The 14,371-nt window shown below is 44.3% G+C and overlaps 1 protein-coding gene across 9 annotated transcripts in view; it reads right to left on the bottom strand.

Annotated features, from left to right (window-relative positions):
• COL26A1 (collagen type XXVI alpha 1 chain) overlaps positions 1-14,371 on the bottom strand; it is a 317,198-nt gene that overhangs the window by 53,121 nt on the left and 249,706 nt on the right. For all 9 annotated transcript variants that reach the window (XM_019493390.2, XM_019493387.2, XM_019493386.2 and 6 more), the window contains one exon: positions 12,911-12,972. In XM_019493390.2, coding sequence (XP_019348935.1) covers positions 12,911-12,972 — 62 coding nt within the window. The remainder of the gene's footprint in view (positions 1-12,910; positions 12,973-14,371) is intronic.

The raw sequence follows: 14,371 nt of genomic DNA, 5'->3' as shown, positions 1-14,371 counted from the left end.
AAGCTTGGAGTGTTCAGAGCTGTGTTTTGCTTCAGGTGCTCTCTCTATTCCCACAGTTAAAACTAGCCACTAAAATGCATCTTACCCTCAAGGCCATTGGTGTTACACAAACCAATCTGCAGAAACTCCATAAACTCCTATTTCAAGACTCTGAGAGAAACTGTCTTAAGTTCATCCAAATTTTCATTCTTGTTATTCAAAACCAAAAGATCATTAGTGTAATTGCTGACTGCACGAGGTGCCCAGAAAAGTCAAAATATTATTAGACCTGAAAATGCTGGTCCTAGGCAAGGGGTTCAGGTCTTTTAAAGGGTTTCTTAGGCATATCTTTCCCAATAGACCAATAGGTCAGACATGCTGAAAAAATTCACTACCAGTGGCAGACATAGCAGAGAACCATCAATGAAATGTCAGGACTTAAACACGATCATGCCCATTCTACTGTAGTAGCAACTGAGGACTGGACTTTCCATTCTAGACTATTTTTGAACACTAAGAGAATACAATATGGTTTATTCAATCTTGAGTACTTCTGAGTTCTGCTACATAACAGTGGGAGCCAGTTTCAATTTATGTCCTTCAAGGTGAAAGGCAAGCATCATAGGACATCACAGTTAATTGAAAGCGTTCAGTTAAAATCCACGCCTTCCTCAAAACAGCTTAAGAGCACTCCAACATCTGCAGTATAATTGCCATTGTTTTGTTACTGTTACTCTGGATAAACTGTGCCTAGTAATTAAAAAAGGCTTAGTCGGTGAAGGTGGAGTGTGATATTATATTCTCAATAAATGAGTTCATATAATGGGAAAAAAATAATATATTGGTCTAAATTCTATTCATATTACAATGATTTCCTTTAACCTTTAGGATTCTTCTGGGCAGGGTATCACATTACAAGAACTGTTTTCATGCAAAAAATATGCAGGTCATTTATCAATCATATCACATAGTGAATCAATCAGATGCAGGATTTGTCATGTATCTCCTTACATTAAAATCTCCATGAAATGCCATAAACCCCACAAAAGTAGCGTCAGGAGATAAGAATGGGTTATATCAGCTTGGATCAAATATTGTATTAAAGCTATAACCCAAACCTGGGATGAATATCACACAATCCCTAACACTTGGGCAGAGTTTATTAGAAGATTTGGTTGTATAGTACAGAGTAAAATAAAAGGGATTTATGTAGTCCTACAGATGTAAGCTATCTGTCTGCCTTTTGCAGAAGTGGAAAGTGCTGCATTTAGAGGGGGTAATAAGACTATACACAGCCTCGTTCTTCTATAGCTCACTTCAATTCTACACTCATTAGAGCTATCCTACATTTCTGTTGATGCATCGGACTACCTAAAAGAAAGCTTGTACTATGTATCAGCAATAAAAGAAACTGACTGCCCACAAGCTGGCCTGGCACAAATAGAAGCCCTAGACCTAGGCTCAATGTTGGATACGAGTCTCTTCTCACGCTGGTCAGGATCAGGAGTGATTCCACTGAAGTTAAGGGTGCAAAGTGATGCAAATTAGAAGCAAGTTAGTTCAGGATCCATAGGATTCGTTGTTTGGTTAGAATTTTTTCCCCTCTGTGTTATGTACCCTGCCCAATTGCTGATGCTTCTCTGCCCTGTTTCCCGCTCTCCTCTCGCCTGGCTCCTTTCTCCAGTCTTCCCTAAGCACAGTGGAAGCGGGAGGCAGGGAACAATGGTGTTAGCGCACAACCCAGACTTTCAGACCTGCTACATTTAATTGAGTCTGGAGCTAGGCAAAGTGAGGTTACATTTCTTGCTTGTATGCAGGCAAGACAACGTAAGTCAGAGCAGAAACAGGAAAGTTAAAAAAGGAATCAGACTTTAAATAACTTTGTATCATTTGATGGAGAAATTCTGGTGGTCACAGTCCTGAACATGACAATGTTGGAACAGTGCCACCAAGAGCTGAGGGCATTTTTAGAGAGAGAGAAAACCAGCCTGTCAAATTTTCACCATGTTCCAGCCTCCCTTTTCCAACTAGAGGGTACCTGTTCAGTATAACAACCTCGCCCAGTGCTTGTTTCTTGGTCCTTTACACCTGATGCCAATATGCACATCTATTATGACCAAATCCATGGTGCATTTTTACAACCTCTTCTGACTTCCAGTCCCACATCCCGGATAAATGAAATGCATCCCTTGTAATATGAATTGTGATATCAACTTCAGTGACCTCCTCGCCAACTAAATTCTGGTTTCAGAACTGGGGGTGGAAAACAGACCTGAAGACCCCCAGCTACTTGCTCTATAGTTACGTACAGGTTCCTTGTGTCTGGCTGCCTTGTGTTTACGATACATACAATAGAGGAAGAGGGCACTAAAACATCTTTACTATCCTCAGACACCGTTGGGCTTTTCATAGCTTCTGCCCACTTTCTGGACATGTAAAGAGACCATTTGTTCATTCATGTGACTGGTGCACTTCTTCCAATACACATCCAATTTGGTGCACGATCCATTCCAAAACAGCTTTCCACACAGGGATTTCTTTCACTCTAGCATTACAGGAATGACCCTGTGCATCTCAGCCATGTACCCAGATTTGAATCTGTAGAGTCAGCAGCTACTCTTGAGTGCACCAGCCAGTTTGAAATAGTTCATAGATTGTAAGGCCAGAAGGGACCTTAGAAGATCATCGGGTCCAGTCCCATGCACCAAGCAGGAAAGATAACCAGGAGTCAGGTGACCCCATCAAGGTGACTGTCTAGTCTCCTCTTGAACATTTCCAGGGTAGGTAATTGCACCACCTCTGGAGGGAGCTTATTCCACAGTCTGGACACCCTGACTGTGAAGAAGTTTTTCCTAATGTTGAGCCTGAATTGATCTTCCAGGAGTTTGTGGCCATTACTCCTAGTTTTCCCCTTGGGTGCCCTGGTGAACAGTTGCTCATCGAGCCCTTGATGTACTCCCCTAGTGTATTGGTAAGATGCTACCAGGTCCCGTCTCAGCCTTCTTTTCTTCAGGCTGAAGAGTCCCAGATCCCTCAGCCTTTCCTCGTATGGCTTGCTGTATAAGACTCTGATTATACGGGTGGCTCTTCTTTGGACTCTCTCAAGCATGTCCTTGTTAAAGCGTGGTGTCCAGAACTGGACGCAGTCCTCCAGCTGCGGTCTCACCAGTGCTGAGTAGAGCAGAAGAATCACCTCCTTGGTTTTGCTGGAGATGCATCGATTGATGCATGCCAGAGTATTATTTGCCCTACTGGCTACAGCATCGCACTGCTGGCTCATATTCATACTGTGGTCTATTATTACCTTCTGGTCCCTTTCATTCGTGGTGCTAGTCTGTTAGGTGCTGCCAAGCCTGTAGGTGTGTTGGGGGTTGCTTGTCCCAAGGTGGAGCACTTTCCATTTCTTGACATTGAACTTCATCAGGTTCTAATCTGCCCATGAACAATGTGTGCCCTGGGTAGCTGGGGGGGGCACGGCAGCGGCGGGAGCATGGCAGTAGCAAGCAGGCACTTCCGCAGACGCCACCGGCACTGTTGGTGGCGTGGGGGTGGCGAGCGCCGACCAGAGGTCAGCGACCACCCGAAGACACCATGCTTTTTATAGCAGTGAGCTTTTTGTAGGGGGTGCACTGCCATGCTCAGGGAGTGCATGTGCACCCGTGTGCAGTCCCTACATGTCGCCCCTGGATCCGCCCAACTTGCTAGCCTGTCTAGGCCCACCTGTATCTGTAGCCTATCTTCAAATGACCACACGACCACACTTCCCCAGAACTTGGTGTTGTCCATGAACTTGGCCAGTGAGCTCTTCACCCCAACATCCAAGTCATTAATAAAGATGTTGAAAAGTACTGCACCAAGCACCAGGCCCCTGTGGGACACCGCTGCCCACTGCTCGCCAGGATGACAAATCTGTTCACTATGACTCTCTGGGTCCTATCCTGCAGCCAGTTTCTCACCCACCTGACTGTCTCGGAGTTAAGCCCGCAATCCTCCCAATTTTCTCGCAAGGACATCATGGGATACTAGATCAAAGGCCTTTTGGAAGTCAAGGTATACAATGTCAACCTGCTCTCTCATGTCCAGGTGGCGAGTTACTTGGTCATAGAAGGAGATGAGGTTTGTAAGGCAAGACCTGCCTGTGATGAAGCCATGCTGGCTGTCATTCAGAATCTTACCTTCTGCAAGCTTATCGCAGATAAACTCCTTAATGAATGTTTCTAGGATCTTCCCTAGGATGGAAGTTGGACTGATTGGCCTATAGTTACCTGGGTCCAACCTCCTGCCCTTCTTGTCCTCAGGGACTTCTGCAGAGCACCATGAGTTGTGGAAGAGTTTCACCTGGGGTTCCACAATGACTTTGGCCAGCTCCTTCAGCACTCTCGGATGAAGATCATCTGGTCCTGATGACTTGTATATGTAAAATTTTTTCAATTGGTCATATACCAATTCTACAGAATGAGTAGGAAGGCAATTATTCCTACTGTGCTCATCCTGTACTCCACCTGGCATTGTTTTCCCCTTGGTCCATTTTATCCATTTCCATTCCACAAGCTCACAGTGAGAGTCTTCTCTCACACCAGCTCTAGCAGCTCCCCCACACTGATGTTGTGCATAGGAGGGCTCCAAAGCAAAAATTCTTATTTGAGCAAACGTTAGTGTTCATAGCCCCAGCAGGCTCAGTCCCAGCAGGTCTCACCTTCTACATTGGGGAGTGTCCCAGAGCCAGAGCTAGAGAAAAGCAGTTACAAGGCTTCAGGAGAATGGGAAAGATCAGATTCAGGGGAAGATTAGGTAAGGCAGGCACAGAAGAAGAGCAACGTGGGAAGTGAAGCAAGGGGAGAGAGATATGAGCTAGAGAGAATGCCTTCCAGGTCCTGGCAGTAGTATGTGTGCATTCTGCATACCCACTGATCACCGGTTACTCACAGATCACTAGTGCTCACTGCTGTGCCAGGAGCAGGTGCCCAAAGGTGGAAGCCACCATCCTTGCCTCCATCTTTTGCTATATGTGTCAGACAGAGAATGGAGTAATATCATCAGTGGCTGGGTGGGAAAAGTATACCAGAAAAACAAGCTCTCATTCTTTACAGGTGTCATCAGAGGTGCAGAAGGAAAGAGCTGACAGGACCATAAGGGTAAAGCAAAGCAGCAGACAAATTCCAGATCTTGTCCTAGTCTCAGACAATCTCTCCACAGCCCTAAAATAATCTCCATCCAACCTAAAGCTAAAACAGAAGTCTGGATGCTGTGCCAAACCACCCAAGCTCAAACGTCCGTTAAAATCAAGCTAGGAAGCTCAGGTGACCAGTGTTTTGAGAAATGTCCTGCTATTTTTCTATAGTTTCAAGACAGAAACATAGTAGCAGCTGCCTCTACTGAGGTTATTTGTCACTTCTGGTCCTGGCCTGAACCTAGTTCAGTGGAACATAAAACTAAAATAGTTCAACCCCACTTTTCTGAACCTCCAGAGTAGTTCAGCTCAGGTGTGAGGGGCGCATGCTTTGGGAGGTTGTGACTTCCTCTGAGCCAGATCTGTATCTCTGGTAAGAAGAGAGGGGCCCTGGCATAAAGAAAGATCAGTTCCTATTCACAGGAGGTCAGCTTTATTATTCCCTTGTGAAAACCCAGCTCAAAAATCATTAGTCTGAGCCACCCTGAATTTTGCTGATATCATTTCACTCTTAAAAAAAAATTGTTGAAAGGCCTCAATTTTACAAAGCTGGCAAGTAACCTTTTGCGGGGTGGGGGCTAGGTTGATACATATTGCCTTTTGTAATGTCTCTTGAAAGGTTTCTTACTGGCTTCCTACTGCACTGGTATTTCCCATTAACGTCAGTGGGCTCTGACCCAGGCCTCTACTGCTCATACATGATTTGACCCTACTCAAGCAGTACTCTCAATCAGGAGCAACGGCACTTCAATTGATGAGACTAAAATGGTGCATTCCAGAGGAATGAGGGCAGAACTAGACCCCTGGTTAGGTTAGGGGTTAGGTCCTGGGCCACCATAGAGGTAAATTCTGACTATGGGATATGTAAGGCCTCATTTCTGTCTCCCTCTGCCATAGAAGTGTGATAGGGATTTTCTTCAGACTTAGCTGTGTATCACATGTCAAGATCCTGCTGTGCCAATATTCCACCATGTTGCTTTGAACAGTCATTGTGGTGAAATGCAGCACCACAAAGGGATGACTTCTCATGGGTTTACTTGATCTTGAGGACATGGTTGCACATGGTGTTCATTGGACTTACGATCGTTAAAAAAAAAAATAGGGATGTTTCCTCTACAAAAGCCCAAACAGGGGGGATACTAAAGAAGTGAAACAGCCTTTTAAAAGGTATGATCTGAATCCAAGAAGCAAAACAACACGTTAGATATTAAGGGAACTGCATTGCCATGCAAGCTTGGGGTGTGCAAAATGGGCCCTATTTAATTCAGATTTGGCCCGAACCAAGGACAGTGATTCAATTCGTTGATGCAAATCACTATCCCCAATTCTATTCGGCTGAATCCAAATCTGAAGATTCGATGCTAATTAGAGAATCAGTGATTCAGCCATAGACACAGCTTTAAATGTTTTCTCTACATACCTTGAGGTACCAGGCATGGCTCGTGAACGCTGTGATGCTGGGGCAGATGGAGCGTCCCACAGGAGCAGAGCGGGGGGCCTGTGTGCTTGGCGGTGAACCGGGGAACTTGCAGCCCCCCCCGTCTCCCCCTGGCTTGGCAGTTAGCTATAGGGAGACCCCGGGTGCCCCCCCCTCCGGTCCCAGGAGGCATCAGTTGTTGAGCTGGGGGGCGCATGGGGGCACCTGTGCTCTCCCCAGCGGACCTGGAAGTGGACTGGATTTGCTTCTGGTCCACTTCTGGGTCTGCTGCCAAGTGCGCTGGGAAGCCCCCCGCGCTCTCGTGGGACACTCCATGCACCCCAGCATTGCAGCGTTCACAAGCCACCTGCTACCTAGAGGTATGTAGAAAAAACATTTAAAGCTGTGTCTATGTCCGAATCACTGAATCTTTCCAAATTTCTCCGAATCAATTCGGACAGTTCCGATTCAATTTGGAGAGATTAAAGGATCCTCTGATTTGATTTGGAGATTTGGCCACTGAATCAGGCCAAATCTCCGCCAAATTGAATCGGGGACCGAAGTTTTGTGCAGTCCTAATGCACGCATTGCCACTATCAGAGACCACGGAAATCCTATATTCCTAGGAAGGAGCAACTCTAAAATGCTGGACTTCATTCTCTAATCTCTTCATGCATCTCACTTTGGTGCTTTTTTCCTACCAGATAGACTAGTTCTGTAGTTCAGAAAAAGCATCACATCCTATCAACTGCAACTCTCTGCCCATAGCATAACTGCCTCCCTCTGTAAGTGCAAATCCAGGGCTGAGCTTTGTTGCTGCCCTGGTAAAGCCAAGAAAAAGCCTACAGCATAACATAGAATAATATAAAAATCAGGCTGGTGAAGGCTTCAGAAGCTCATCTAGTCCTATCCCCTGCTCAAAGCAGGATCATCCCTATCTATGATCTAAAACCATTCCAGATAAATGTTTGCCTAATCTGCATTTGAAAACTTCCAATGACAGATTCCACAAGTTCTGTAGGCAAGGTGTTCCAGTGGCTAACAACCCTCTGAGTTCAGAAGTTCTTCCTAATGTTTTATTTTTAAATATAACATACACATACATGCATACATACATCCATATAACTATATCTATATCTACAGATATATGAAAATGTTTTCCCAGACTCCCCAACATACAAAAGTTTCCTTGCCTTCATGATAACTGCATTAAGATCTAGTTATAGGAAAGATGAGTTGGAAATGCGAGTCTTCCACCCAGTAATTCCTTCAACTGCAATGGGAAGAGATATGACATATAAAATAATCACATTTAAAAGCATGTAGTTAAAACAGAGGCTGACAGCACTCCTTCTCCAGGCCAGACAAGCCTCCAGAGACAGAGTTTGCTTAACATTACGAGTGTCTGGGACTGCAAAATACTGCAGCACTAAAACACACACAGACAAAACATGCAATGCCCAAGATCAACTGACTGAGTTGACAAGAATCAATGCTACTGAAGTTTCTCCGATCCCTCAAGTGAAACGGACTCTACCAGCTGGTCAGGTCTTTTGTTCTTTCTGTTTATTCAATAGACTGCCCAGCTACTTTGAGACTTGGAAGACCACAGCTTGTTTCAAGACTCCATTACAGGAATGCAGTTCTTCTGGCAGGAAGCTGTCATTTGATAATGTATAGCTCTGCATTATCCAAACCTCAGTACTCAAAGGGAAGTGATGGTGCTGACTGGGACCTTTTAAAAACCTTCTAAAAAGGCCAGTGGCTATATCTTGGCATTGGACTTTCCATGCATTCACCTCTATGCTAGTCACAATCTGAAAAGTCACCAGCTGTTAGCATGTTATGTTCCTTTGGCTGCACTGTGCATCCCATCTGACTTCAGTGCAGGTCACAGTCTCAAGGCGCAAATTCAAGAGCTGTTTAAAGGGATTTCCAACATTATAGTGTGACTATTTTGTGACTATGAGCACATTATGGCTACAACAGCACAAGTATTCTGGTGGAAAGGACTCTCACCCAAGAGGCAAAATCATGCTGCACCCAGTGCTTACTGAACACCTGGGCTAGGGACACACATTCGAAAAGCCTGAGCCTGACTTGATTCACTCTTTGCAGGTTAGTCTAAGCTGCACAGCTTAAGCTGATTAATAACCGGACAGACATTCTCTGTTAAACCAGAAAATGCAGCCACATGCCTACAGTGGCTCAAGCCAGAAGCTGGGGGGTGCTGGAGCATGCCTGCCAGCCACTGCCAAAGGGGGAGGGAAGAGACACCTCCTCCAAGGCTCTTTCTCCTCCCTGCTGGAGCGGAGGGGGTGTGGCCAAGGCACCAGCCAGGGCTAGCACAACATATGGGATGCTAGCCACTACAGGGGGGTGGGAAGGAGCAGCTGCTGCCAGACTGAGGAGTGAGGATGGGGAAAAAGTCATTTCTCTGAAGCAAGCATGTATTGAACACAGCAATTTGCAAAGTATACAACAGGGAAGTACCAAAAATCTTTGCCTAAGCTAAGATACAGCCCAGTAAAACACAGCATGTAAAACTTAGTCTAAGTTAAACTGTAAACCAGGAAGACAAAATTAGTTTTACTAATCCTGACAGCAAAGCCTTCCTTACAGCCAGACATTCAGAAAGGCTTTGCTTAGGTATTCCCACCTTTTACATGTTCTGCTTTATAACGTAAATGTAGCTCTCTGCATTCTTTAGGGAAGCTGTCTGCAACTTCCCTTAACTACATCTCCAGCATGTGTGATGATTGTCAGGTCTTTGCCAACACTTCCCACCTCTCAGTCTCGTCCTGCAGGGCTTAGCTCTGGGCTCAGAGGTGCAGGGCTTGGATCTGCACACAGGGGACTAGCTTCCCTCTCTCCCCCTGCTCCGGGACATGCTGTAGAATTAACCCCCTCCCTGCCTGGCTGCAGGTAAGTTGCAGAGACTGCAGCCAAACCCCCGGGACCTCTGGGGGAGAGAGGAGACAGAGGAAGGAATTAACTGCATTCCTGCAAGCTGTGGAGGTGTGGCTGGGGCTGGCAAACCCCAGTTGCGGTCCCCAGGGTTTTCCAGTGGCGGGGGGGGGGGGAGGAAGGAGGGATTTGCCTTGGGGGCCATGGCAGGCCAGGCCACACCCTGCCCCTGCTTTGGCTACAGAACAGAGGGGAGAGGTCAGCCCAGCTCACTGTAGCAGAGACCAGAGCTCTGCCCAACCCAGAGAGCATGCCAGGATGCTGGAGGAGTCTGGTTTATTTTATCTGGGACAGACATTGCATAAACCCGTTTGAGTCAAATCAATTAAGTCTGATACTACATTCAACCAGGTTTATCTCAAACTGTCTTTGGCCATTTTCAACCTGGTTTATGTGCGCTGAATTCCTGTTCTGTTACAGGTTTAAACTAGTCTGATCACTTAAACCTGTTGATGTGTAATGTCTGTCCCTAGCCCTAGAGGTTTTATAGTGCTAGTGTTGTTATATATGAACACACTGCCCAGAGAATCTCCTCTGGTATAAGCCAGTTTCATGCTTGCATAAAAATATTGAGTTCAGTGAAGTCACGTCCTGGACCTGGAACTGCCAATGGAACCTCAGAGTCAGGCTTTCAACTTCTTGGACAGCCTCAGGCATGGTTTACAATGGTGTTATGGACAACAGCATTGGGCTCATGTGCTGTCATGCAAAGCATGCGTAATAGTGTAAGATACCACTGCTCAGCTACTTTGGCTCCAAGAATCATGAGTAAATCCTAGATTGTTATTTTCTGGGGAGCAAGGTACAGAAACTCATGCAAGTGAGAGGAGTAAGTGTTGCTTGCAACTAACCACCAACAGCTTGATCCCAAGCCCACAAAAGTCAAAAGTTTCCTTACTTTGCCCTCCCTGGACTTTTCATTGCCTTCACAGTGGTCAGATACAAGACCATCATGTCCTTTTTAACACCTGCTCTTAACTGCTTGACAGGTCTTTGCGTTTAATAAAAATTCAGCTCATGTTTGCCTGAAGAGAAAATAGTTTTTTCCAACACCACAACAGTTGTTTTCACTGGAGAAATTCATCCCCCTCCAAATGCTTTTATTATTTTCCCATGGTGAAACATAACCCTGAATGTCTCTGAGGAGGTTCCAGAGAGCATTGCTCACGCCATTTCAACTTAAAACACAATTCCCAAATTATAAGAATATAATGTGTTGGCTGCAAAATCCCCAGGCATTCCACCCTCCCCCACAAAAGGAGTCTCCCTAAATTCTTATGTCAGTGATAACCATCAGCTAATGAATAATAGCAGAAGCACAAACATTGAGAGAGACCCAAGTACTACATCTAACAAATAGGACTGGGCTGTCACTGAAGGAACCAGAGATCAAAGGGAACTGACTGACTTCACTCCTTTGTTGCTAGACTGGAGTGATTTTTCTGATGCATGGTAGGTGGCTATTAAAATGATTTACAGAAACATAATACTAAATTCTTCCCAGCAAAGGTGTTCAAAGCTAATCCCCCTAATATTAAAAAAGGGAAAAACAATAAACATGGATTGAATAGCAAGTATGTGAACATCTGTGCATGAACAAAGTTGATTTGGACAACTAGATGTCAATGATCCAGGTGAAGGCTGTTTACATCCAGTTAGATCAGCAAATAAAACGGAAGATTTAGGGTGTGTCTGGACAAAGAATTATGCTGGGATAGCTGTTTGGTTTTAAGTTCAGACTCTACTGGATGAGCCTTCAAATGTAAAGAGGCCAGTAAGAAGTGGGGCCTACTCATGTGAGGGAAAATGTTTTCCTGTATCAGTAACCAGCACACATACACTTTTCTATATGCCATTGTTGAAGAAGTGAAGCGAGAGGTGAATTTAGGGAAATGGAAATGGCATAAAGGACACAGAAATAGTAAAAATAATTGAAAGGCTAAATGAAGAACTGTTGTGGAGTCATTCCAAAATGATCGTCTCTAACTGAAGATGTCTCTCCTTTATTCACTAACTTCTGTTGCCTCAGATTTAGATTTTGCAGCCAAAGAAAAATAAAAGCTGTTTTTGCATTTTGTACTCTTTGTGGATGGAGTTTCTTCTAGGTGTTTGCCACTCACAAGAGAGAGATCATATTCAGAAACTGTTTGCCAGGGTCTGAATTCACTTCTGATTTGTAAAGCCCATATTACCCAGCTGAATCAAGTAGAATTTCACACTGCAAATATTTGCCCTCTAGTTCTTTACTGAGAAGAATAAAACCTATGGTGGTTCAGATGGACACTTTCTGATCAGGAGCAATAGGTTTCTAATAATGGTAGCCCTAAGAGCCAGTCAAGCATGCAGCAGTGTTATTGTTCTAGGCACTGTATAATGGCATTGTCTCAGGGAGTTTATATCTAAACAGATAAGACACCTGTAGGGTGGAGAACAGGCTGTAACACAAGCAAAGCACATAACGCATTGGCAGCAAACAACATATTAGTTCTGTGGTTGTGATTTTGGGGAAGGGACGGTATAAGGTATGTTATTTAGGAGGGGATAAATTAAATGGAAGGTAAGGAAGAATGGAGATGAGAGTTCAGAGGATCAACGTGGAGTGAAGCTGAAGTGAAGGAACTGCGGGAGAAGGTGAAAGAGAGGTTTGGATCAAGCAGTTAATGAAAAAAAAAAAAGAAGTCTGGTCAAACTCCAGCAAGTCCTCTGAATGCCCAAATGTCTCCAGAGTAGGAGAAGGAAGCGGAGTCACCCCTGAGTCTTTTCCAGATAGGGTTCTTCTGTATAGTTTTGGGTACACAGGAAAAAACTGGTAGGAAGGAGAAGCATCCCTGGGTGATCCTCATTCTACCCTCCCTGTTCTGGCTGCTCTGCAGCAGCTTGCACCAGCTGGAGTCTTTGGTTGCTCTTCTCTACAGTTTTTTTCCTCAAGATCAAGTGGGAGCAGGGATACAGTTCCTGCTCTCATTAACCACCCATCCTTTAGGCATACACAGTAGTGCAGCTGCGAGTTGACCTTAAGGTATTTGTCTTAATGGTATCACAGAGCATCCAAATACATTAGCAAATCTTTGGTTGCTTTTGTACCAACCTTAGCACAACAAACAACAAGTACCACCAGTACCAGGGGAATTCATATTTATTTGTGGGGGCAGAGAAGCTAAACAACCCTCCCATGGAAGAGATGATCATTATGGATCTGTGCTGCATTATAGGAGCTGGGCAGCTTGATGAAGTTTGCACTGCTATTTGTCATGCTGTACCTGACTGACAATTCAACTGTATCAGATTTCCTCTGTCTGGGATGCTCAATTGAACCCTGTTCACAAGGACTAAATTCACTGAATATTTTCCAAAAAGGAAAGCAATAATGCACTGACCTTGGCTTCCAGAGTGTTTAGTCTTTCAGTCATGTCAGCAAGTCTTGTGCAGTTCATACATTCTAGAAAAAAATAAGATATAAACCCAACATTATCATCTTGTTAATGAATGAAAACAGCTATAATATCCAATGTCACAAGTAACTCTGTCTCCATGCAAACTTTTAATCCAAGATCAAAAAATGCTTGAGGGCTATTATTTAAGTAATAAGCTCTCTTGCACAAGTCAGTGACCACAACCATGCTGGATGTTAATGTAAATAAAATATGCCCATATTTTAAGCCAGATGCTTTATAAGGAGCAAAACATTAACCAAGAAGGTTAGGGGTGTTGTTTAAAATGTTTGCCTGGTATAAGGAAAATGACTTGCCTAACTCAGGGTTGCAGTTGTGTCTAATTCCAGGTCAACATTTTTAAAGGTTTGTGGGTTTTTTTTTTAAATATATGCAGGAAAACATAAGAAACACCGAAGAGATTTAACCAACAAGGCAACTTCCCATTGGCTCGCAGAAACTCTGTACTGTACATTACAAGCTAGCAGAAAGGCTTCCTTTCTCTCTGCAATAGAGTCTGGCATGTCCAGCTATCACCTCTGCTAGGATCAAGTGTGAAAAGGAGAAACACCGCACAGTGTGGAATATGGCAGAGAATCGCCCGCTGCTTGCAACCCCTCATTCCACAACCAATCCGTGTTGCACTAAGCATCTGGTGGCAACTCCCACTGATGCCAACCATTATTTATTATTATTTGTACTACAGCAGTGAACAGGGATGCAAATCATGAACACCAGCTGTACAGTGTCATGAAACAAGAAGTCCCTACTGCAAAGAGTTTACAGTCTAAGTAGATAGATCAGGTTCTAACAGCAAAACCCTTAACTGAACAAAGTCCCCTCACAAACTCTCTTTTCAGTCCACTAGCATCTATAAAACTATCCACACTGGCATTTTGAAAACTGTCTAAAGGAATTAAGCACCCAGCTGCTATTGGTTCCTTTGAGAACCCCCCAACTTAATACCAAGCTGCACCCTGCAAACTAAACCCCCCAAATGCACAGGCAGATTTGGTTTACAGGAATCTCATTACTATTCTGTATTGAAAAAGGATTTTTATGTTGTCAACAGGAAATACCGCTTTAATTTTTTCGTCCCAGCAATAAATCTTGGACAATCATTTTTTTTTCTGGCATGAATTGGCTTATACATATGCAAGTGCCATAACTGCATTGTCCCAAAAGGCAAAGAAAGGGGTGAGGCTTGTTTGGCTTGGAACTGTCTGTGGCGTGTAAAACAGGGAATTATGTTCTGCATGTAACTGGCTCCATGCTTTTGATCTTACTCATCCACATAGGAAGATAAGATCAAGTAAACCCATTGTTCCACAGAGCCAGTAAGTACACCAGATGCTTTACAGCGTAAATAAAATATGGAGCCCTATTCTCCCCTTGCTTGGCCAAAGC

The sequence above is a fragment of the Alligator mississippiensis genome, chromosome 14 (assembly GCF_030867095.1).
Source record: "Alligator mississippiensis isolate rAllMis1 chromosome 14, rAllMis1, whole genome shotgun sequence".
Taxonomy (NCBI): domain Eukaryota; kingdom Metazoa; phylum Chordata; order Crocodylia; family Alligatoridae; genus Alligator; species Alligator mississippiensis.
Note: the sequence above shows the minus strand (reverse complement) of the source record. Positions and strands in the feature narration are given on the sequence as shown.